The sequence below is a fragment of the Meles meles genome, chromosome 3 (assembly GCF_922984935.1).
Source record: "Meles meles chromosome 3, mMelMel3.1 paternal haplotype, whole genome shotgun sequence".
Taxonomy (NCBI): Eukaryota; Metazoa; Chordata; class Mammalia; order Carnivora; family Mustelidae; genus Meles; species Meles meles.
The window spans coordinates 110,718,240-110,742,600 of NC_060068.1; the positions used below are offsets into that span (position 1 = coordinate 110,718,240).

Here is a 24,361-nt window from a genome sequence, read left to right on the forward strand (position 1 = left end):
CCACGCATCTGCAGCGTTCCCTCCCTCACTCTCCACAGCTGTCCGCTCCTATCACTTCCCCACCACCGCTTCCTCTTTGTCCAGACACTCATCACTACCCACCTCTGAGGGCTTCTTTTCGTTCTGCCGGGGCCAGCCCGACTTGGTGCTGCTGGGCAGTTTGGAGCATCGTGAAGCAGATGTAGCATGACCTGCAGAGAGAGCACAGCCCATTAGGGGCCCCTGGAAGGCCAGGGACACCACCCACCCACCCACCCACCCCTGACCAGGGACAGGAAGCCTGTAAGGAAGGCTCTGACTTGCATGTTCACGAGGTGGAAACCTCTGTGAGCCCCTGTCCCTGCTCTGGACCTCTCTAAGGACACACAGGGACGTGAGTGCTTCCTCTACTCACCAAGCGTAGGGGCTTAGGAAATAAAAGGCAGTGACCTAGACTCACGATTAGCTTACTCTGTGATCCATTACAGGTCCCTTGCCCTTTCTGATCGTCTGCTTATTCCTTGGGGAAGGAGGCCATCTGTGGCCACGCTTCATTCCTGCCCTAGGTGGGGATAGCTGGAGACACCATCCCATGTGGGATGATGCCCAGTGGATACGCAGAGGCACGAAAGGACAGTAGGAAGAATGCTGCTCTAAAGTAAACCCATTTGTTAGCTTGTCACCCTGGGCAAATGATTCAACCTCGCCGGGGCAAAAAGCAGTTGAGAATTCAGTGACGCCACACCTCTTAAGGCTTAGCAGAGTCCCCGGCCCTCGCTGGACCGCAGGACTACAGCCTTTACCCCGTGGGTCCAAGGGGCAGCAGCCACGAGTGGGTACAGGGTACAGGAGTGGGGGCTGGTGGGAAGGGTGTAAGCCACAATCCAGCCCAACTCTACTGCAGCTGCCCAGATCCCCACTCCTGCAGGTGCCTGGCCCTCAGGGGTTCCTGTGCCTGACTGAAGTTAGAAGCAAAGGATGCGGTTCTTCTTGGCTCTGCTGAGACAAGCCACAGGCAATGTGGTTGCGGCCGCAGAGGGCGGGACGCTGTGATCTCCTGCCACAGGGAGGAAGGGCTGGCTAGGTTAGACACCAGAGCCGAACAGAGCAAACAGACTCTCAAGGGCAGTGAATGAGACCTGGAGGTAGGGAAGGGGCTGGGACTGGCTGGCCGTCTTGGTGTGTCTGTCCTTAGGATCTTGGGGGGCCATCCCCAGCTGCTCAGCACATTCATGAACAAACCGAGGTACAGAGCTGTGGGGCTCCAGGCCCAGCCTCCCTGGCAATGAGTTCAGCCTCTCCCTCCGTGTGGGTTCCCACCAGGCTGCAGGAAGTTGGCAGTGTACCTCTCCTACGTAGGGCACAACAGAACTCCTTACACGACCAGCTCACACAGGGCAGGTTCCTGAGGCATCTGGGAAGAGCTGCCTTCTGGTATCAGAGAAAAGCTCCTACCTTCCATACACCTCCCTTATCTCCCCCACATTTGAGAAGGGGCTCCCTAAGCCCCCTTTTCTCCTCGACCATCCCTGTGACCCCCAAGTCATCCAGCTGCCACACAGCCCATACCCAAGTCTACCTCTCAGATTCTCCTGCCAAGATCCCTTGTTAATTCCGTAGACAAACATTTACTGAACACCTATTATGTACCTGCTCTAACTGGGGACACAGCAATGAGCCAGACATGACCCCTCTTATCAAGGAGCTTACCGCTAATTAAGAAATGATACTTCAATCAGGTAATTATGATACTTCTATCAGGTAATTATAATAAAACTTAACAGGTTTTCTGTCTGTTGTGCAGAGACTTTCAACAGGGTCCTGATATAACATTAAGGGCCAGAGGGAGGGATGTGCTCCTAGCAGCCAGGAGCAGCAAATGCAAAGAAACAGAGGGGAGATGATCTTTTCCAACCAGAACAAAACACGTGGGATTGAGACCTAGGGGGTAGAGGGGAGTAGGGTGAAGAAGACAGCAAGGGTCTAGAGGCCACACATGTGTGGTCTCAGGAGTGAGTACAAGGACCTGGCCTGATGAACGCTTTCATCAACACTGAGACCGGGGGGCAGCCTCCCCCCATTTGGGCCTGTGGGTCTGATAATTGCTCAAATGCTTTCCTTGTAGGAGCCCCAAATGGAAGGCCTTACTGTCAGTGGTGTCAGAGTTGTCGCTGCTGATGGAGTATTTTCGCCTCTTCTCTTCCATCTGCAACAAAAGGCAGGCTCCATTATACTTATAGGAGGCTTGGGAAATCCTCAGTCTCTCAGAAAACTGCCCAATAACCTACCTCCCCATACTCACCCTGCTGCAGTTAAGAACAAGAACAAGGCCCTCCTGCCCTAGCCTTCTCCCAGCCAGCCTCACCCTCTCTCCCAAGCCACCCACAGGAGCCCTGGAGTGGGACAGAGGGCTGCATCTCCCACCTCCTGAGTCCAGAGCCCCAAGATGAGCAGGAGTCCAGCCAAAAATGAGAGAAGAAGGGCAAGGGAGTCAGTGTCCCCAGAACAATGATTAGGGCCTGCTCAGCCCTAGCTTCCACTCAAGGCAACTCAGATCGTCCAGAGAATCCACTCCCACCCCGGAGGAGATGCAGAAAGGGGAAACAAGACTGATTCTTCCAGAGGGACCATGCCACCCGAGTTTAGAGACAAGCCAGCTCAGATAGCACTGAAGGCACATTCTGAGGGTGGTGGCCAGAGGGATATGGAAAGGACATAGGAGGAGGAACGCTCCAAGCTGGGTTCCTGAGACACACCTGGCCCAGGGGGACTGGTCCTAGGCTGGGCTGCCCTCCTTCAAGCGATGTCCTTCTCCAGATAAGAACATAAACCAACTTTATCTCAACTACAGGATTTTACTTCAAGGTAGGATGAGCAGCTCCCCATACTGAACTCCTTCCTCTAACAACACTGGCTCTGCTCATGATCCTAACATCCCCGGAAGCTCCGAGCCATTGGCTTCCCTGACTACCGAGGCGCAGGGCCTTGTCCGGCTCTAACTGGCTGAACTGGGATTTGAATCCATGTGGTCTTATGCCTGAGCCCACACTGAGCTGCTTTTGTGCCCGGGTCAGCTCTTGCCTGTGGGGAGTGCTTCCCACCCACTATTTCCTTGGATCCCACAGAGTCCAGGGTGGCAGGGCTTGCTTCTGTCTCTTCTTGGAGGGGAGTACCCCAAGGGCCTTGTTCACCTGCCCTGGGTCTCACAGCTAGTCAGTAGCTGAGCGAGAACAGATCTGGGATTCAGGACCCATAGCATTTTCCAACCACTTTCCTGTTTGTCTGGAAACCTGGGCCACCTCACTGCCCGAAGCAAAGGGCAAGGAACCAGTGTCAGTCGAGAGAAGTCCTGCTGCCCAGTCCAGCTGCCGGCCAACCAGGGTCCCCACCTCTGCTTGGGATCCCATGGGGCGCCTGTCACTGCCACCCACTCCAACAAGTCTGTTTGCGCCGAGCCCTGGGTTTCTCCTTATATCCCAGTGACCCTGAAGAGACAAGGGAACATCAGCTCTTTAAGGTGGGGCATGACCATCCAGGCCTCTGGGCCAACCAGGACCCTCCGGCCTCAGACCCGACCGCAGCCAAGACCTTCTCCCCACTCCAGTGTCCCCTAACAGCAGGATTAGGATGATGGAAAGATTCCCTTGGGCTGCTTGCTGTCAGCTCCACAGGGGCAGGCAGAGCCTGAGGCCATCAGTGGCATGAGAGCCAGGGATGTAAATTGCTAAACACTGTGGCAGGAAGAGGAGGATGCCTTGGTACACAGGGACCTCATGAAACCCTCAAAGCAGCCCCTCTATGCCAGTGGGCATGATGACTGCTTCCCTTTTGCAGATGAGGAAAAGGAAGCACAGAGGTTAAATGACTTGCTCAAGATCACAGTGCTTATAAGAAGTTTATCTGGTTCAGGAGCACATGTCCTTGACCTTCAGACTTCTCTGCCTCTGCGCAAGGAGTACAAGCAGTCCCATGGCCCAGGCTGTGGACTGAATGGGACAATAATGTTCTGCTACCCACAGCTTCCATCCTTGCTCTCCTCCAGCATCTGAGCGTGACAAAGATGACTTTGACAGGGCCCTGAGCCTCGCCCGCCTCTTAGCAGCCCAGCACTCTCACAGGTGGGGCAGCAGCAGATGTGCTATAACCGCGTCCACTTGTTCTTTCCTGCAGTCCTGCCCGTGGATCCCAGGTGCCTCCACTTCCAGGCCCACACCTCCCAAAGAAGAAAAGAAACTCTGGATTTGGGTTGTCGAGTTCAAATTCTAACTCTCCTCCTCTACAGACCTGGGATCTTGGGAAAGACGTACCTCCCAGACGGTAAGGATTCGATCTGGATTTTCACAGAAGTCTCCTGAACTTCCAATGTTGGCAACTGGTTCAGAATTTTAAAAACACTTTGAGAGGGCCAAACTAAACACATCCATGGGCCAGAATCGGCTGGTGAGAGTAAACAAGAGCAGCGTTGAACCCTGAGCACGGTGGCTGGCTCTCCACATAGGTGCTAGTCATTCTGTGATAATCTGGGGCCAGGTGAGGAGTCCTCCTAGCCACACCCCCTCACCCAGGGGCACCTGCACGGTAAGTCAGACCACCTGGGACAGGACCCTCTGACGGCCAATGCCCTTCTCGTAATGTTGTTTCCTGCTGCCCAGGGACCTGTCACAGTGACCTGCAGCACGCAGACCTGCACCCCACCCTCAGCCAGCTCCCTGTCCAACCTGCCCTCTGTGAAAACACCCCAGAGTTCTCCTGGGGAGGGTGTTATTAAGGGAGCAGATTGTGTGTGGCGTAATTGGAATAATAACCAGGCTTCAGAGGGAAGCTACTGTTTTGTGCGTGAAGCTTCTTTTCCTTTGAACCAGGTCTGTCCCAAACGCCTCCCTGCCTCAGGTGAGCCTCCACTGTCAGTGGCTAAGGAAGTGCCAAAGGAGGCCTGGGCTCTCCCGTGGGACAGCCCTTTGTCCCTGGAACCCCCATTCCAACACAGCTAGGAGACAGGGAGGACACCTTCACCAAAGCCAAAATCCAGGCCAAGGTGGTGGGTGCTGACACTTGGGTCTTGGCCTCTAGTTTTCTCTCTCCACTGGCCCCTTCAATCTCTCCCAAAGCAAGGCCCGCTCTGGGAGAACACCCCAGTGTCCTAAGGCACTTACTTATGGGGATAAAAGTGCTTTTGAAGCCCTACCTATAAAGGAGAGTCTAGGAGAGCAAGGGTCCCCTTTTTCTCCCCTTGGCACCTCCCACAACATCCCCAGCACAGAGACACAGAGACGCAGCTCTCCTCTGAGCATGGTGTCCTAGGGTCCTTTAATGCAGCAGCCCCACGGCCTCTCTGTGCAATCTCTGCCCCACAGGCAACCCCTGACAAGTCCAGTGGGTTCTCCCTCCAGAACTTATGCTGAATGCATCCATTTGTCCCTACCTGTCTACTGCTACCACTCTGGCCTGAACCAGTCCCATCTCTTGCCTGGACTTTGCATTCATCTCCCAGCTTCCACTATCGCTCCTCCCCTATCCAGAATCCACAGAGCAGCCAGAGTGACCTTTAAAAAAACATAAATCAGATCACGTCATACCCCCTTTTTAAAATCTTTCAAAGGCTTCCTGCTGATCAAAGGACAAAACTCAAACTCTTGACCACAATATCCTATACGATCCGGCCCCTCCCTACCTCAGCAAGTTCACAGGGCCCACTATCCCCTTCCTCATGGCTTTCTAGCTACACTGGTCTCCTTTCATCTCCGGAAAGAAGCCACATATTCCATGCTTTGGGACCTGTGCACAGATGTGCTCTCTGCCTGGAAGATTCTATGTAATGCGTACATGTCTGATGTTTTATCCTTCACATTTCAGCTTAAAGGTCAAGGAGGTCTATGCCCACTACCTTACCTAAAGAGAGCCCACAACGCCGTTAGTCAAGATCTTCAGAGCCTCCACCACAATTACATTCTGGTGATCTACTTGTTGAATGTCTTTCTCCTTGGAGAGGAGAGTGAGGAGCACCGTCTGTCTGGATCTCTGCGGGAGCCCCGATGGCCCCTTATGTTATCCCCAGCACACAATACAGGCTTGGTACCCAGGGAGTGTGGAGTATGTTCTTGTCCCCTCCCTACAGAAGTGTGGGGAGCACAGAGTCCAACTGGCCGGCCTGCAGCTTGCAGGAACAAACACTCCAGGCCAAGATTTTGTCCTGTTTTCACAGCCTGCCTTCCCATCGTAACCTCACACATTTTCCAGGAGGCTTTATTTGGTTGGGCTCCTGGCTAATGATCAATGTCAACTCAGTAATAGGGCAGCAATTTGGTGGCAGATGTTTTCTTGGCAGCACTAGCCATTGGTCTTAGTGGGGGCCTTGGGTCTGGACTTGAAACACCAATGCCCAATGCCAGCCCCCTTTAAAGACCTCTCCGCAAATAAACTCAAACACCGTGGGCCTCCATTAACGCTCTTCCAGCTGACCCTGGGAACAGTGGGCCTTTCAGCTCCACTAGTGCAGCAGCTCCCTGGGCAGTTAAAACACCCCAGCCTGGCCTCCGGCCTCTCCTCCCTGGGGGCCACCAGGCCTGCCCTGCCCGCCACCACACACAGCAGGACTTCGTCTTCCTCCTTAAAAAAGGTAAAGGGGGGGAATGGCTTTCAAGCAGGCAATTTACCATTCCAGACACAATCTTTCAAAGAGAAACAAAAACTCTCCCTGTCTGAGGCAGACCGCTTAGGCGTGTGTGTAATAAGATGCTAATACAATTTAATGATATTTCGGCTGGAAAACCTGTCCTCAGAGCCTCCTTGTGTCGGGAAGGCCAGACATTCAGAAAACAAGAACTGCATGCTCTTAAACCGCTTTAAGCGGGGGTCAGAGCCCCACTCTTTCCTATCTCTCATTAACTTTAATGCCTTCTCGGGGACAGTAATTGCTATTACAGAAAAGATTTTGTACCACAGATCCTTAAACTTGCTTCTCTGAGCATAGGGGCACCTTAGCCCTCCTCCAACACTCACCATGGCCCACCTGCAATTCCAAGTGTCCCAGAAGGTACCCAGCTCCCTTGAAACATGCTGCCCACACTCACCCCCCAAACCCAGTTTTGGGGACATACCTAGGGGATCCTGGAAGAATGAAAGGGGCTTTGTCTACTTTGTCCTTTTGCACCTTCTCACCCTACCCTCCACCTCAGAGAGGGCAAAGCTCAGTCCGCTCGCTCCCACAGACGGCTGCCCATTGGCCACTGCAGGGTCCTTTGGAGCCCTTCTTCAGGGAAAGGAGCTGGCTCTCTGGCCTAGCCTAAAGGGGAGAGATCAAAGGTCAAAGCTGCATCTGGGCCCTCTCCAGAGCATTAATAATAGTAAAAATGGCCAATACTAATCAAGTGCTTACCACATGCCTGGCTTTGGGTTTAATTTTCTTTATTCAATATATTGCTCAATCCATACACCAATCATGGGGTAGGGACTGTTATTAACCCCACTTGCAGATGAAGAAAGTGAGGCACAAAGCAACTGTCACAGCTGGTGACTGCATAGCTATAGCATTCAATTACAGGTTATCTGACGCCAGGTGGTGTACCCTGCCCCCCACCACCTCCCCCTGGTACTCAGGCCTGTTGTAGCTCAGAGTGTGGCTGGGGTACTCCATATTCCTATGGGTTATCTGAGAACCTTTCTGGGTTCCTAAACTTCGAGCCACACAGTCAGGGTCCTATGTGGATGGAAGACAAAGCAGGCCAGGGATAACTCCTCCCCATAATCCTGACCTTGCCCTGGAGCACCTAAAGGTAGAACTAACTGTGAGGTCTGCGAAGAGCTTGCTGGATGAGTTGTGAAGAATTTGGACTGGAAGTCACTGAACCCGGTCTTGGGTATAAGGTAAGTTCCTCCGTCACCAGCAACTCCAGTTAACCAGAACACCCTGCTCGCCCCCACCCCCTCTAGTGCTACCTCAAAGATGTGGTAGTCGGTGTCAAAGGCCTACTCTCAAAATTCTGGGGTGCACCTTGGGGGCTGGGACCAGCAGTCCCACCTCACCTGCCAATGAAAGCCAAGTGGAAGCTCTCTTGGATTAGTGTTACTGGCCATTTAGCCAAGCAATTTAGGCAAAGGAAAAGCATGCTGGATGGGAAATGTTCTGGAAACATTGCTGCATCCCAAGTCCAAACAACTTTGTCCTTAAACACTTCATCTCCAAAAGTGCTAGAGAGACCTTTGGCCAAACAGTTTCAAAACCAACATTCAGTGCAAGGCTTTCTGCCTGGGGCAAGGACTTCCCTCTGTGAGGTATTTGCTGTAGAACCAAATGCTTTTCCACTCCAAACACCCAACAGCACTTGGGACAACGCAGAGGACTCCAGATCAAACAAACATCCCCTTTTTTCCCCTACCATGCAAACTTTCTCAATAAATTATTCGCCCACTTCGGATCAAAGCCTGTTTTGCAGCCTGTGACCTAAAAAGCAAATAGCATCTCTTAAACATGAAAGCCCTCCTCCCTGCCTGGGTCGGCTTTATTACTCATTCCTTCCCCTTACAGTTATTCTGTTGTTATTTTCCTCCTCTGCTTGTTAGATCACTTTGCAAGTCCCAACCCGCCTGAGGAAGAAGAGACGGGAGGGATGGTTCGTTCACTTGGGGCCCTAAGGTGAGAGAGGAAGTCAGGGTAGGGGAGAAGCCAGCACCCTGGGAACCCAGGAAACAGGGCCAGGCCCGGTTGGCAGCTCCTTGCACGGCCTTTTTGCCAAATGTCCTACTGGGAATTTTACCAGTAAAGGAGGGAGTTAATGCCACTGTGGGAGGAGGGGCCAGGCAGCCGTACCACCACCTGGGCCCCTGATTCAGTTTGCAAACAGAAACGTTAAGGGGACGTCCTGACAGCCAGTCTACGCTTAAAGCTCAGGGCTCCTCCCCTTTCCAACAAAGGCAAGGCGGCTGGCCAGTCCTGCCGTTTCAGCCCCTCCCCAATCCTCTTTAGCGCGGTTGCGAGTGCAGAGTAGGAGTCTCCCTATGACCCCCTACAAAACTCAGCCTCTGGGTAAAACTTTGTGTCCCGCAGTGGATGAGCGAGGGGTGCTAAGCGCGGGAGCAAGGTCTGGAAATCTGCAGAGACCGGAGTCGCTCGGCGCACCATGCCCTTGGCTCAGGGCACAGGGAAACACGGTCCCTCCCGCCCCCAACAGCCCCGGGCACAGGAGACCTGCAGCCAAGGTGGTTAAAAAAAAAAACGTCCGGGCCCGCGGTTGAGACTAAGGGGATTGGGAGAGGGGGTGGCGCGTGTCTCCAGCCTGCCCCTGGAGGCAGTCCGCGGGACCGCAGGCTGGAGGCGCGCCGGCGTGATTCCGACCGCCGGAGCCGGGAGGAGGAGCCGGAGGTGGCTGCGGGGGGCTCCGGCCCAGGAGAAGGAAGGGCAAGAGGCGGTTCGGGCCGGGGGGCGGCGGACCTGACGCCTGGGGCGGGGGGAGGACTTTAGGTGAAGCCGTAAGAGGAGCCGAACCTCTAGGGAAGTGGGCAGCTACGTGTGGCGGGGGACTGGTTGTGTGTGGGGTGTCCTGGGCCTCTGGAAGCCACAGCAAAGCCTTCCTGCCTGTCTCGCAGACATCCCCACCTTCTGATATAACAGCTACGAGTCGCCAAGCTGACCCCTTCTCATCCCTTGCCCTAGAGACTAGAGTGTCTTAGGCTCAGGGATAGGCGGGAAGGGACCGGAGGGAGCCACAAGTCTGCAGCCAGGCGGGGAGGAAGCGGGCGGGTGCCGCTCCGCAGGCGCAGGCGAGTGGGTGGGAAGGAGGGAGGGAGAGAGGGAGGAAGGAGGTGAGGCCGTGAAGATGCCACTGCCGGGGGCGGGGCGCGGCCGGGGATCCGGGAGAGGGACTGCAGCGGTGCTTGGTGGGGGCTGGGGCTGCAATGTCACTTATTTGAGGGTCAGGTGTTTATGTCCCGGGCTGAGACTGCCACTTGCCTACATCTTCCCGGTACCACCCAGGGGGCAGAGACGGAGGCGGAGGGCAGGGGACTGCAGTACCGTCCCCGAAGCGGGACGCGAACCGGCAGAGTTGGGAGAAGGTAAACAAGGGCCACGCCCCCTGCCGTCGCCCCGCGGGCGCGCACCCGCCGCTCCGGCCGCAGCCGGTACATTTCCACTCTCCTAGCGCTTCTCCCCCGCCGGTCTCCCGCGCAGCACCGAAGGCGGGGGCTGCCCCAGACCCCAGCCCCCTCCCGGTACGCCGGGGCTGCACACCCGCCATACTCACCTGGAAAGGGTGTCCCCCGCCCCTTCAAAACACTGTATTTAATTTGTGCAGAGCCTCCGCGCCCGGGAGCTAAGCATGCTGCCCCCGCGTGCAGCGCCCGCGTGCACCCAACCCAGAGAGGGGGCGACAGGGCGGAGGCGGTGGCCCCCGGAAGGTGTCTGGGACCGGACCGGCTGCACGTGAGCCCAGCGCGGAGTCATGTGCACCGGCTCAGCCCGGTTCGGCGGCCGGACGTGCTGCGTATCAACAAAATGAAACTCAGGGCGACAGGAGGGCAGATAGCTCCAGGTCCTCTGAACGCCCATCCCCGGCGGAACGACCTCCCCACCACTGCTGTCTCCCGCCGCAGCCCCTACGCGCGGCCAGAGCCCGCGGGGCAAGTTGCAGCCCTGGCGCGCCCCCGCCCGCCCGCGCCCCCTCACCGGCCCGGGGGCGCTTTGCCGCAGTCATTAATAAAGAAGGTCGCCAAGCTCACCCTTCCAAAAGTTGTTGTTGCATGCGCCCCTCTCAGCCTCCCCGCAATGTACTCTTTAAAACGACTGACCAACATGCGCAATCTCTCTCCCCTGTGCTGTGCATCCACCACCCCCCCCCCCCGCGCCCTGGCTTCCTAGAACAGGCAGCCAGCAGGAGAGAGAGGGAGCGAGCGAGCAAGAGAGAGAGAGAGCGAGGGAGCGAGGAGCGCTGGCAGATCTGTTGCAAAAACACAAAATAACGCCGTGGAGATGCGCAGGGCCCATAGCTCGGGGCTGGATCTTACCTTCCTCCACGGTGCCCTTCCGAGGGGCGCTGCCCTGGACTACGCGCCGCGGCAGGAGCCGGCGCGGGAAGGATGCTCCCGAAACCCGGAGCTCCTGGGGCCGGCGCGGGCGGGCGGGGGGCGCGCATCCATCCGGGGTCGCGGTGAGGGAGGCGGCGGGGCCCGCGGCGTCCCCGGCCCCGCACCCTTGCTGGGGACGGTCAGCCCTCTGGACCTAAACCCTTGCCGCTAGGAATGGGCTCAAAGTAACTCCATGGACGCTACTCACCCCCCCCCCCCCCAAAATAGCCTCCAACTGCGATGGCCGCGGTCGGCACCATTCACCAATCCCCCTGTGTATGTTTCTGTTTCTTTTTAAACCAAGACTTCCTTGTGATCTCTTTAGAAAAAAAAAAAAAATGTGTTGGGGTGGGGGTGGGGTGGGGGCGGGCGGGAGGAGCGAGGGAGGGGGAGTAGCCACTTTTTTCTTATTCACTCGGATCTCCACTCCTGACACCCCCCGCCGCCCGCCCCACCCCCCGCCCAGTTGTTTGGCTTCGGAAGCCGGTCCAGGTAGCGTTGCAGGCCTCATGGGGGAGGGTGCTCTGCCCGGCTGCCCGTCTGCCTGCACCTCGGGCCCAGACTCCCCATGGGCTCTGGGGCGCCCCCAGCCCGCCCTGTCCCCAGGGCCGGGCCCGAGCGGCGGCTGCGCCCGTGCAAGTCCCATCAGGTCTGCTCACACTTCACACACTCACACACATACCCCGCCCCTCCACTCTCTCACTCACACTTTCTGCTCACACTCCGCCCCCTTCGCGCCCCAGACCCGGGCGGCGCCCCCCGCAACCTTAAAAAAAAAAAAAGCAAGCTTATACTTAAAAAAATCTTTTGGCGCCATATTAATGACGTACTTAAAATTTGCCATTTCTCCCTGCGTCAAAAAGACGTTTCTTTGCAAATAACAGCCTGAAGGCGACACTCGCGGAGGGAACGAGGTTTGCACTGAGCACCCCGCCTCCCGGGGCTCCAACGCTGGAAGACCCTCGCCCTAGGCCCTGTTCCTGAATCGCTGGTTTAAAAATGCGAATCGAATAAATCGCGTGGCGCTTTGCAGCGCCAGAAGTGAGCAGAAAGTGCTGGCAGGAGCGGAGGGGAGGGGCGCGCGCGCGAGTCTGGGGGAGGGGGCGCGGCCCTCCTCCCCCACCCACGGCAGATGGAAACTAACAACGCGGGCGGGGGGAACTTGAAATTGTGGGCGACCTCAAGAAAGAGGGGCGGTCCGTAGAGAGGGTCCTTCTCGGGTTCGTCGCCCCCTCCCCCGCCCGGGTGCCTCTGGGCTCCCAGCTCTGCCCCGCATTTCCGGGGGTTGGGGAACGCAATGATGGGTGGGTGGGTAGCTGCTCGCCCGGGTCCCAGTAGGAGTTTGCCCCACGGTGTCCCCTTCCCCCCACCCCCAACTCGTCCTTCCCATTACCCCTAAAGGGTTAAAAACCGAGGGGGCAACTTCCAAAGGCTGGCACTGGGCGAGGAAGCGGGGCGCCCCTTTCCCCACCCTTCGCCTCCTCGCCCCTCCTCCTCCGGCTCCACTTCCCGACTTGACCTTGTGGTGCACACACAGTGCGCTCGGATCCTCGCAGTTTCTGGAAGAAGCGCTTGCGCTCGCCAGGCAGGCGGGCTGTCGGGCGGCTCGCGGGCGGTGGCGGGGCCTTGGGCCGGTTCCCGGAGCCACGGGCCACACCCACCCAACCCGCTGCGCCCGCCGCGCTCACCTTCTCTCGAGGAAGGAGCTGGGCTGGCCTGCTGGGTGGGGTGGGGTGGGGGGCAAGCTGCAGCCTTCTCCGGATGCTCCCAGCTGGGAGGGGGTGGTCTGGGTTTGGTGGGGGAGACCTGGGAGCCTGGGTCAACATCCCCAAAGCATCGTTGCCAACTTTTCTTTTCCTCTCCCTTTTGGCTGCCCCTCAGAGATAATCCAGTCATTTTTTTCAGCTCACCTTTGGCTTTGACGGCACGTGGGTGAGTGGTGGACGGGAACAGGAACCGCCTTCCCTCTCCAAGACTGAAGGTTGTTTATTCTTTCCTTCTTTCCCTTCTACCCTCCTTTTATGGAAAGATAAATACTCAATTTACATAAGATGACATTTATGTGACAATTAAAAAGATCCCCCGATGGAATGTTGTGAACACATTTGCTTATAGGAGAAATAAATATAATAATAAACAAACTCATAATAACAGCACAAATCCTCTGACAGGGTAGACTGTCTACACAACAAAGAGGGAGATGATGAATGCAGAAATAAGCACTTTTTGCAACAAGAAAGAAATATGCGCTCAAAGGGAGTACTGCAACATTTTCTTCCTTGGCCTTCATTCACAAAGTCTGGGGAGGCTTGTCTGGCAAGATTGAGGAACTGGGGTACCACCTCCTGGTTAGACCTGACTCCAGCTCTGAGTGGTCAGTTGTTAGGATTTTCTCAAACCCAAGCTTGATGGGGGAAAACATGACACAGGCTGTTCGCATGTAACAAAATGGTTAACTACCTGGATTCTAATCCTGGGTTTGCAGTTGAGAAGCTACTTGATGTGGACAAGTGCATTCATATCTCTGGGTCTCTTTCCTCTTCGGTAGAACAGGATGGCTGGAGGGGTCCTGAAGTGGTATGTCTGTATATATGCTGTTTGTGAAAACACAAACACTCCTGGCTCAGAGTGCACATCACACGAGCACTTTCCCTGGTGCTTAAGTTTTGGAAGGATGAATGTGCTCTCTGAAAGTTCTTAACACTGAAAAACTGCAGAACAATGATTTCTGTCTTGCTCTCCATGAGAACATAGACAAGATCTCCTTGTTAGGACAAAAAGAAAGGCCAGGAGAAAAAACTGTGGTACATGGTGGGCTTCACGGTCAAGGTCCAGATAGCAGTTTCAACCACACATCTGAAGTGGGAATGGAGGCACCCGCTGACAGTGGCACAGCCTAAAGAAACTGCTCTGATCAGGTCTAGTTGCGGAGGGCTAATGTGCACCAAAAGGCTAGACAGGCTCCTCCTCTTAGCCATTGGGATACTGAGACCTTGGCAAGTAGTTAGAAATTGACCTAGAGAGGTGGAAGAGGGAGAAGATGACCGTTTATAGAGCACCTGCTCTGTGCTGTGCACTATGCAACTCATTCCATTTTGTCCTCACAAAAATCTCATTTTACCTATTCAGAAAGGTTTAGTGACTTACCAACAGTCACACAAGCTAGCAAGTGGTTATATAGAATTAGCACCTAGCAGACAATCCCAAAGACCGCATTTTTTCCATTTTACCACACTGCAGAAATAAAAAGTATTAGCATTATTGGTTTCATTGAGGATGGGGGCCTGATTGCCATAATGGCAAGAAAGAATATTGTGGGTGGCACTTTGCCTCTAAGGTGGTTCACTGAATTTGGGGGAAAGCCAGGTCCCCGAAGAAGTCCTTGGAAGGCACTTCTTGTTTAGGACTGGAAGCTCCATCAGAATTCTTGGATTTCCACTGCTCTCTGCTACTGTTTAAGGTTAACCTTGAAAATGTTAACAAAATAATAGCAGTGGAGCTAATTATAACTCTTTAGTCTTTAGTAAAAGTCTCACAAATCATTAACTTATTACAGAAAAGAAAAATAAGAAGAAACATAAAGTTCTTGGAGATGTAATCATTCACTTTTGTCAACAAATATTTATTGAGTGCCTCCTGTATACCATGCATCATGACATAGGCTGAGGACACAGCACAAAAATGACACCCTCTCACAGAACTCACTTTCTAGTAGAAAGAAATACACTATTTTTTAAAATAAAATATTCTATTTAGGGGCATCTGGGTGACTCAGGTAAGCCTCTGCCTTCAGTTCAGTTCATGATCCCAGGGTCCTGGGACTGAGCCCTGCATGGGGCTCCAGGCTCAGTGGGAAGCCTGCTTCTCCCTCACCCACTCCCCCTGCTTGTGTTCCCTCTCTCGCTGTCTCTCTCTGTCAAATAAATAAATAAAATCTTTTTTAAAATATTATATTTGAGGGCGCCTGGGTGGCTCAGTGGTTTAAGCCGCTGCCTTCGGCTCAGGTCATGATCTCAGGGTCCTGGGATCGAGTCCCACATCGGGCTCTCTGCTCGGCAGGGAGCCTGCTTCCCTCTCACTCTCTCTGCCTGCCTCTCTGCCTACTTGTATCTCTCTCTGTCAAATAAATAAATAAAATCTTTAAAAAAAATAAAATATTATATTTGAAGGTGAGTAAATGCTATCCTGAAAAAATTAAGTAGGAAAGGGGGATAGCGAATGTGGTCATGCAATTTAAATAGAGTCCTCAGGGAAGAACTGCCTGAGAATGTGGCTTCTGAATAAAAGGAAATGAAGGAATGAGCTGGGAGGGCTTATGGGAGAAGAGGGAACATTCTAAGCTGGGGCTTCTTGGCATGGAGTCCACAAGATCATCGCCCCCCCTCCAGAGATCTGTGGATAGAAATCCAGGGGGTCCTGACTTTAGATGGGGTAAAAATTACACCTTTATTTTCACTAATTAACATTTAGCATATTCTTCGACTATGAATGCAGACAGCAAATTACAGTATTATTAGCAGCACCTGTGACACTGTTGCTTGTAGCAATCACAGATATTTTCATATCACATTATAGTTGTTACAACTATCTTAAAATATCATGACAGTTATCACTACTTCGTAATTGTGCTGCTAGCTCTTATGATTTAATGAATTAATAAGGAACACATATATTACTATATTACACATTTTAAAAATATTTTGAGAGTTGTATTTCAAATATAATTGGTTTTCCTTATAATTCATGAAACTCATTTTATGGATTTAAAGATATCATTCTGAGAAGGAATCCACAGGCATCACAGACTGCCAAGGGGGTCCATGGTACAAAGTAAAAGGAACCACTGTATCCACAGAGAAACCAGCAAATGCAAAGGTCCTGAGGCAGCAATGCGCTTATTATGTATGTGTATAAGAAAGAGATTCTATAGGGCGTTATTAGGAACTTGGCTTTTGCTAGGCAAAATAAAGATGGTTTTGAGCAGAGGAATGACATGATCTGACACTGGATTTTACAGGGTAGTTTGCTGCCAGATGGAGGACAGACTGAAAGCAGAAAGGCTGAAGCTGGAGGACAGGTTAGAAGGTGATAGGTAGCAGTGGAAGTGGTCAAATTCCATATTATGAAGATAGCTCTGACATTTCTTGATGGGGTATGAAAACAAGAAGTCAAGAATGACAACAAAAGTTTTCTCTTGAGCCAGTGGAAAAACAGAATTGCCGTTAACTGAGATGTGGAGACTAGGGAAGGAGTAGATTTGGAGGAGGATAAGGAGCTCAGTGTTACACGTGGTAAGGTTAAGATACCTCCTAAACGTCCAAAAGCAGTCATCCCGTAGGCAGCTAGAAATGGTAGCCTCACCTCAGGAGCATGTTCTGGGCTGAAGCTATCTTTTGAAAGGTGTCTGCAAGTGGCTGGTATTTAAAGCTATATAAGGTTATTTGAGATCACTCAGGAAGTGAGTGTAGAAAGAAAAGAGGTCCAAGGATGGTGCCCTTGGCCACTGCAAGGAAGATGAAGAGGAATCAGCAAGATATTGTAAAAAGGAATTATTCAGACATTTCTCCAAAGAAAAGATACAAATGGCCAATAAGCACATGAAAAGATGCTCAAGGTTGCTAATCATTAGGCAAGTGCAGATCAAAGCAGCAGTGAGGTACCATTTCATGCCCAATAGGATGACTACTATTTTATTTCTTTTCTTTTTTCTTTTTTAAAAAATTTTAAGGAGATTTTATTTATTTATTTGAGAGAGAGGGAGAGAAAGCACGAGCTGGGGAGGGACAAGAGAGAGGGAGAGAGAGAATCTCAAGCAGACTCCGTGCTGAGGGTGGAGCCCTTCCCGGGGCTCAGTCTCACAAAATCAAGAGTCTGATGCTTAACCGACTGAGCCACCCAAGTGCCCCTTTTCATTTTATTTTAAAGTAGGCTCCACATCCAACATGGAGTTTGAACAAAGAGCCCTGAGATCAAGAGTCGAGTACTCTACCAACTGAGCCAGTCAGGTGCCCTAAGATGGCTACTATTTTTAGAAAACAGAAAATAACACGTGTTTACAAGGATGTGGAGAAATTAGGACCCTTGTGCTCTGTCAATGAGAATGTAAAATAGTACTGCTACTGTGGAAAACAGTATGTCCATTCCTCAAAAAATTAAAAATAGAATTACCATATGATCCAGCAATTCCATTTCTGGGTATATACTCAGAAGAATTAAAAACAGGGTCTTGAAGAGATATTTGTATACTTGTGTTCACAGCAGCATTATTCACAATAACTAAACTGTGGAAGCAACCCAAGGGTCTGTGGATGGATGAATGGATGAATGGGTAAGCAAAATGCAGTGTAGACATCTACTGGAATATTATTCAGCCTTAAAAAGGAAGGAGACTCTGACACATGCTACAACATGGATATGAAGTTTTAGGTCCTTATGCTAAGTGAAATAAGCCAGTCACAAAAAGACAGATACTGTAGATGTCTAGGCCGGTGAAATTCATAGAGACAGAAAGAGGAATGGTGTTTGCCAGGGGCTGGGGTAGGGAGGGGAGATGGGGACTCATCGTTTAATAGGTACAGTTTCAGTTTTGCAAGATGAAAGATTTCCAGAGATGAATGGTGGTGATTGTTGCACAACAGTGTGAATGTACTTAATATCACTGAACTGCACACTTAAAATGATTAAGATAGTAAAACTTATGTTACGGGTATCTCAGCACAATTTTTTTAAAATGGGGGGAGGGGCACCTGCCTGGCTCATTAGAACATGTGACTCTTGATCTCAGTGTTGTGAGTTTGAGTCCCATGTTAGCTTTAGAGGTGACTTAGAAATAAAATCTTCAAAAGTAGTAGTGATAATTTTGTAAAAATTGGGAGAGGGGAGAGAGTTAAAAGGAAGCAGTGATATCCAGAGAGATAGGAGGAATGTCCTGGAAACCAAGGTTAGAGAGTTTCAGGAGGGAGGAAAACTCTATGTCCAAAGCTACCAAGGGGAATAAGGTGAGATATGGAGTGACAACTGATGGTTAGTTTCAGCCATGTTGAGGTCACTGGTAATGTTGATAAAAGCCATGTCAACAGAATGGCATGGACAAAAGTCTGATTAAGTGGGTTTAAGAGAGAGTGGAAAAATTTATAGTTGTTACAGCTTGTTCCAAGATTCTACCTGAAAATGAGAAGTTCTCTGTAATATGTATGTTTACAGACATGGATGGTCACATATCTGTAGAAATTCATTCTGTTGGTCATTCAGTCAGTGTTTCCTGGCTGCCTACTCTGTGCCAAGTCTTCTGCAAAGTGCACAATTTGGCACTCAGGAGAGGACAAATCCAGCAGCTCTGCCTCCCAGGCTCCAGGCAGGAGCTGCAGGTGGAGTCTGGGACAGATAGGAAAGCTGCCCAGGGCTGCATCTGTGGCTTAAGACGCTGTCCTGGCGAGATCCAGCCTGGCCACTTTCTGTGGTGCTACAGATGCATGCCTGGGAGAAGCACCCCTCTGGAGCCTTCACCAGCTGGTTTAGGGATGGGACTGACCAGCTCTAGGAGATGTCTGGATGATGTGCCAGCCAGGCCACCTGTCTCTTCTCAGACTCTCAGACGCAGCCCAGTGGCCACAGATGGCAGAAGGCAAAGAAGATCCCTGGGGCCTCTAAACACTTCCCCAGAAACTGGCAGCAGGCAGTACCTCCGGCCAAGTCAGGGGCCAGTTTGACCAGACACTCATCAACGTGTGAGACGCCCTGAGTGGAGCTGAGGGGCCTGGTTCAGTCCAAAAACCACTGAGAACCAAAGGCACTGGCTCTAAGTCAAGTTGAACAGTGTAAGCAAAACTCTTTGGCTTTCTCCCAGGGTTTCTGATAAATTGAAGCAAATCTCCCCTCATCTGGCAGTCTTACAAAGAAAGACCCTTCCCATGCATTTACTGATGAATTCATAGCTGTGCTGGAGGTAATCTGGTTTTATTAGAAAGAACATGCATTTATTAGAAAGAACAAGCACCTATGTAAACAAGGCTTTGTCTTATGACAGTGAGTTTCAGGTCCAGATCCTACCTTCAGGGGATTTTTGCCCATTGAGGAAGACAAGTCCTTAAGCAGATGCAGAATGGTCAAGGTAAAACAAGCAGTCTTAGGAGCCTGTGGGGTGGAATGGTCCAGAGAGTCTGAGATGGGTCTGGAGATGGACCAGCATATAGATAGCAATTTAGATGAGATGAGAGGGGGAAAGATCATCCAGAGAGATGAGGAGTATCTGTCTGGTTCACAGCAGTGCAGTGGGCCACAGAACATGATGCTAATAGCTGACCCTAGGGTTCTTCCTGCAGCACTTTGTACAGGAAAATATACTTGTAAGCTGTGTGAGGATGAAAGGTGAGAACCTGCAGTTGCCCCAGGCTGGAACGAAGAGATGAAAACCTGCAGTCCACTTCTAGAAATCCACCCCAGAGAGACCCTCTGATGTGGGCCCAAGAAGATCTGTTTAAGAATATCATTACAGGGGGGCGCCTGGGTGGCTCAGTGGTATAAGCCGCTGCCTTCGGCTCAGGTCATGATCTCGGGGTCCTGGGATCGAGTCCCACATCGGGCTCTCTGCTCAGCAGGGAGCCTGCTTCCCTCTCACTCTCTCTGCCTGCCTCTCTGCCTGCTTGTGATCTCTGTCTGTCAAGTAAATAAATAAAAAATCTTAAAAAAAAAAAAAAAAAAAAAAAAAAGAATGTCATTACAGGGGGGCGCCTGGGTGGCTCAGTGGATTAAGCCGCTGCCTTCGGCTCAGGTCATGATCTCAGGGTCCTGGGATCAAGCCCCGCATCAGGCTCTCTGCTCCGCAGGGACCCTGCTTCCTCCTCTCTCTCTCTGCCTGCCTCTGCCTACTTGTGATCTCTCTGTGTCAAATAAATAAATAAAATCTTAAAAAAAAAAAAAAGATCATAGTGCTTGCTGTCTTTAAAAAAAAAAAAAAAGAATGTCATTACAGGGGTGCCTGGGTGGCTCAGTGGGTTAAAGCCTCTGCCTTCGGCTCAGGTCATGATCTCAGGGTCCTGGGATGGAGCCCCGCATCAGGCTCTCTGCTCAGCAGGGAGCCTGCTTCCCCCCCTCCTCTGCTTACTTGTGATATCTGTCTGTCAAATAAATAAAAAATCTTAAAAAAAAAAAAAAAAAGAATGTCATTACAGGGGTGCCTGGCTGGCTCAGTCAGCAGAGCATGAAACTCCTCTTGATCTTAGGGTCATGAGTTCAAGCCCCATGTTGAGTGTACAGGTTACTTAAAAAAATAAATAAAATCGTTAAAAAAGAAAAAAGAAAAACTGGAAATAGCTTGATTGTCCGTCACCAAAGCACTGGCTAAATAAACCAGAGTTTATTAAAAAGAAGGCATCAAGGGAAGAGACACTGTATGGTTTTGCGTCTCACATGTAGGAAGAGCCCTAATAAAAGTGTTAAGTGAAAAGCAGGTTTCGGGATTTGCAAATATTAAAACATTATGTTGTACACCTGAAAACAAAATGCAAGTTTCAGGGTACAATGTGCAATATGATTTCATGTTAAAAAATTAAAAGCCTAAGAAATGCCTAAAAAATTAAAAAATACTTTAAGAAGCCTACATTTTTTTTTGAACACAGACACTCAGATATATGTAATTTCATAGAAAAAACAAAGCATCTGGAAACAAACTCATCAGATCGGTGACGGGTTGCCTGTGTTGTAGCGTGGGAAGTGAAGCTGGGAACGGTTGGGGTAGGAATTGTGGGGATGAAGAGGAGGAGTCGACCCTGTGGTTTTTGAGGGAGCCCTAAGAAGCCCTTTGCATTTGGGTAGTGTTGCTTGCCCCACAGTTGCTTAGAATTCTCCAGGGATCGAAGCATCATGGGGGTGGTGGGTCATGTTTCCGTAGCCCACTGATGGGGTACAGTGTGGTCCTGGAGGGCAGGCACAGGAAGCCTGCCCTCCAGTCTAGCCCCACTGCTGACTCCTGTGTGGCCTGGGTCCTATTTGGCCTTCTCTGGTTCCCAGCATCAGGGTCTTTCTGGGCTTCTCCAGCTGGCCCAGCCTGGGATTCCAAGTCCATTCCAAAGTCTTCCCATGGAGTTTGAACAGCAGCAGGGGCATAGAAAAGCTCCACTTGGCCTTTAGCCTGCTGGGACTTGAACGTGGGCCAGGCTGGGACTGGGAACCTGTGTGAGAAGGGAAGTTTCAGAGCAGCCTGGCCTCCTGGAGGAGCTCCCTCCTCTGACAGGTGGAGTATCATTGCTTCCCAGAACATCTGGCTTGAGGATACCTGGCCCAGCCTGGCTCCTCAGGAAACAAATGTGGGGATAATTCACTACCTGTTGGACTCTAAACAGTTAATGAAACCCACTGAGTGAGGGTTCTGGGCTGTGAGGCAGATGTGGAGGCCAGGACTTGGGCCCTAGGTGTGCAGGATGTTGGTGCAAACTGTGCACAGGGACAGATCTGTTCTGCATACAGTTCCTGTGGTTGGTCTGGGCTGGCTTCAGGTTACAGAGATGTTAGATGTTAGATGTTAGATGAGGATACCATAGGATGGGGGAGGGGCATAAACTGGATTTGGATGGGGTCAAGTACGTGCATGGAATCAAGCCTCACTGTGGAACAGGAAGCAGCACAGGCAGCTGGCCCTGAGAGGCGTCTCTCCAGTCAAGGCTTTGTTAATGGTGTCCTGGCCTTAACCAGCCTCCCAGTGCTAGAAAGTGCTCCAGGGTACAAGGTGGCTGCCTTGGGAGCCTCCTGCAGCCACTAGCAAGCTAGCTGCTCCTCCCTTAGTGCTGTGGACAGAGTGACTTGTAGGCCTGGGTTGGCCTTGGACACCACAACTGGTGTGCATCCAGGACCTGCAGCTCTAGCAGGTGGTAACCTGCTTCCAAATGTTCTGGATCTCCAGCCAGGGCCCTGGGCAGAGGCTTGGGCAGGAATTAGGGCTGGATGCCTGTGCAACAGAGATGCTTGGAAACAAGGGAATTCTTGTCAAACTGATCCCCAGCTAGGCCAGCTCCAGGCAGATGATCCACCTAACACAGTACCTCCAGGAAGAGTTCTACAGAGGAAGGAAAGCCTGCATTACCCTGGCATCCGGCTGAAGCAAGAGAGGCAGAATGAGAGGGAGTGGAGGGGACTGTGTTGGGCAGTGGTGGCTTTCCTGGGGAAACTTTGCCATTGGGCATCTAGCTCCTTAGCTGCCCTCAGAGTTCAAGGAAAGGCAAGCAGCTCTTAAGTGTCTCATCCTCTGGCTGGCCAGGCTGGAAGGGCCTGCCTGAGGAAGAGCAGGCACCACCTTGCCCTAGAGGACCTCACAGTTCAGGTGGGTGGTGAGATTCCTCTACTGGAAACAAGATGAGGTAGGGCATGAGTCAGTGCTGAAGTGTCCACTTCAGCCATGTATGCACACACACACACACACACAAGAGTATGAATGAGCCAGGAAGGAGTCACTAAGTGGGGGCAGAGCAAAGAGAGACTGTAGGCGTGCGTTTGTGTATGCCCACGTGCATCTGCATGTGTGTGTTGTGCGTCTGCATGGGCCCAAACACTGTCTGATGCACGGTCTCTGGAGTAGCTCTCCTCTGTGCTATTTGCCCAGACAACCTAAAAATAATTCCCATTAACTTTAGGATTTGTTGTTTGATGCATAAGATGCTTGCCCAGCAGATAGAGTTTTCTACCTACACTTTACCTAAGATCAAGTTAAAATGAGCCTGCATTATTTATGCACAGGATGGCTAGTAAGCAAAAGGCAGAATGATCCCTATGTGGATAACAAAACTGGAGAGTGTGCATGGATTGACGGTGACGATGACGATGATGAGGAAGGGCCCAGCATGGCTACTGGGAGGTGTCATCAACTTGCTATCTCACCCATGCATAACTTAGAATTGGGCCCATGACAAGCAGTCGTGAATATTTATTGAATTTATTTGTAGACATTGAGAAAGAATATCCCCATGTGTGACGCATGTGCGAATACAGAGCTACATGACTGATAACTCATTATGGACAGAAGAGAATTAAATGATAGATTGAGTTTAAAAATCAGTTTATTAGACCGATGGCTGAGGGATGATGCAGTTATCAGACTGAAAGATGAAAGCCTTGGAAGAATGAGAGATCAATAAATAACTTGTTGATACTTGATAAAAGGGTAGGAGAGATGAATTGTGGCCAGGTGACAAGGTTAGTAGATCCAAGGTCAGATCCAAATAGGTAGATGGAGAGGTAAAGAGAATGCAGCAATGGAGTGAGAGAGGCGGGTAAGAAGATAAGAGAGATACTGCAGTGGGTAGATATTTGTGTTGTGCTCCTCAGAATCTGGAATATGTTATCTTACATGGCAAAGGAGACTTTGCAGACATGATTAAATTAAGGACCTCAAGATGGAGAGATGATCCTGGATTAACCAGGTGTGCTCAGTCTTATCACATGTCCTACCACTGACCTCCTTTTCAGCATACCCCAGCTTCCTCTGCCTTCTTTTCAGTTCCTGATCGTGCCAAGCTCATTCCTACCTCAGGGCCTTTGAACTCACTGCATCTTCTGTCTGCTTTTGTCACCCAGATCTTTGTTCAAGTGAGTGTTGCCTCCCTGCTTCCAGATTTTTGTCCTGAAGCCTTGAGCACACTCCGTTCTTGGGGATGGGGCTGGTGCAATGGGATGTCCCAGCTCCTAGCCTGTCCTGGCTGGCACTATCCCCAGTCCTGGGTCCCGCCCAAAGCTGCGGGATGGAGCAGTGTGCATGAGTCATCAAGCCACAGACACAGTCCCCTTGTTGGAGGGACCTGAGCAGTTATATTGGGCAAACTCCTAGAGCCAATGGCTAGGCTGAAAGGGAAGGTTAGGAATTTCCCCAAGTTATTCAGGCTCACGCAGGGCCAGGTGGGAGCTGGCCAGTGGAGGAGCTAGGAATGCCCTGTGGCATGATGCTCTAACCTCTCTGTGGACGCCCCTGTGTCCATCCAAGCTAAAACTGGCTGTGGAAGAGTAGATGGCATGTCCCACTCTGAGAGGGTCTCATTACCCGTCAGCTATGTTTTCATTCACCTCACATGGACTTAGCACCCACGGTGTACCAGGAACCATACTGCCTTACTACAGGTCAGGCCCTGCCCTGCAGGAGCTTACAGTCTAGTTGAGAAGGCAGGCTGGTCTGCAGACCTTCCCGATCTCCTGGAGGGCTCTGCATCAGGGCTCACAGAGAAGCCACACCTGACCATCCAAGTGACAGCAGTGACAGGATGAGCTCGAAGGCATCCCAGGCAGCAGAACTGGCCTGCTCTGTTAGTTTCCCAGGGCTGCCACAACTAAGTACCACAAGCTG

The 24,361-nt window shown here is 51.6% G+C and overlaps 1 protein-coding gene and 1 long non-coding RNA gene across 12 annotated transcripts in view; one reads left to right on the plus strand and one right to left on the minus strand.

Moving 5' to 3' along the window:
- Nucleotides 1-24,361, minus strand: part of JADE2 (jade family PHD finger 2) — a 136,233-nt gene that overhangs the window by 39,738 nt on the left and 72,134 nt on the right. For 4 of the 11 annotated variants that reach the window (XM_046000510.1, XM_046000511.1, XM_046000509.1 and 1 more), the window contains exons 4-6: nucleotides 12,948-13,053; nucleotides 2,128-2,185; nucleotides 103-191 (exon numbers count right to left, since the gene is read on the minus strand). In XM_046000510.1, coding sequence (XP_045856466.1) covers nucleotides 103-191; nucleotides 2,128-2,185; nucleotides 12,948-13,053 — 253 coding nt within the window. Of the gene's footprint in view, nucleotides 1-102; nucleotides 192-2,127; nucleotides 2,186-7,076; nucleotides 7,262-10,692; nucleotides 10,787-10,977; nucleotides 12,527-12,556; nucleotides 12,663-12,947; nucleotides 13,054-24,361 lie in introns of those variants that run through there. The other 7 variants (XM_046000514.1, XM_046000518.1, XM_046000515.1 and 4 more) reach the window with 7 other exon arrangements.
- Nucleotides 7,276-10,686, plus strand: LOC123938807. The gene is made up of 3 exons (XR_006817774.1): nucleotides 7,276-9,174; nucleotides 9,950-10,029; nucleotides 10,269-10,686. It is a non-coding gene; the product is annotated as an uncharacterized LOC123938807 (long non-coding RNA).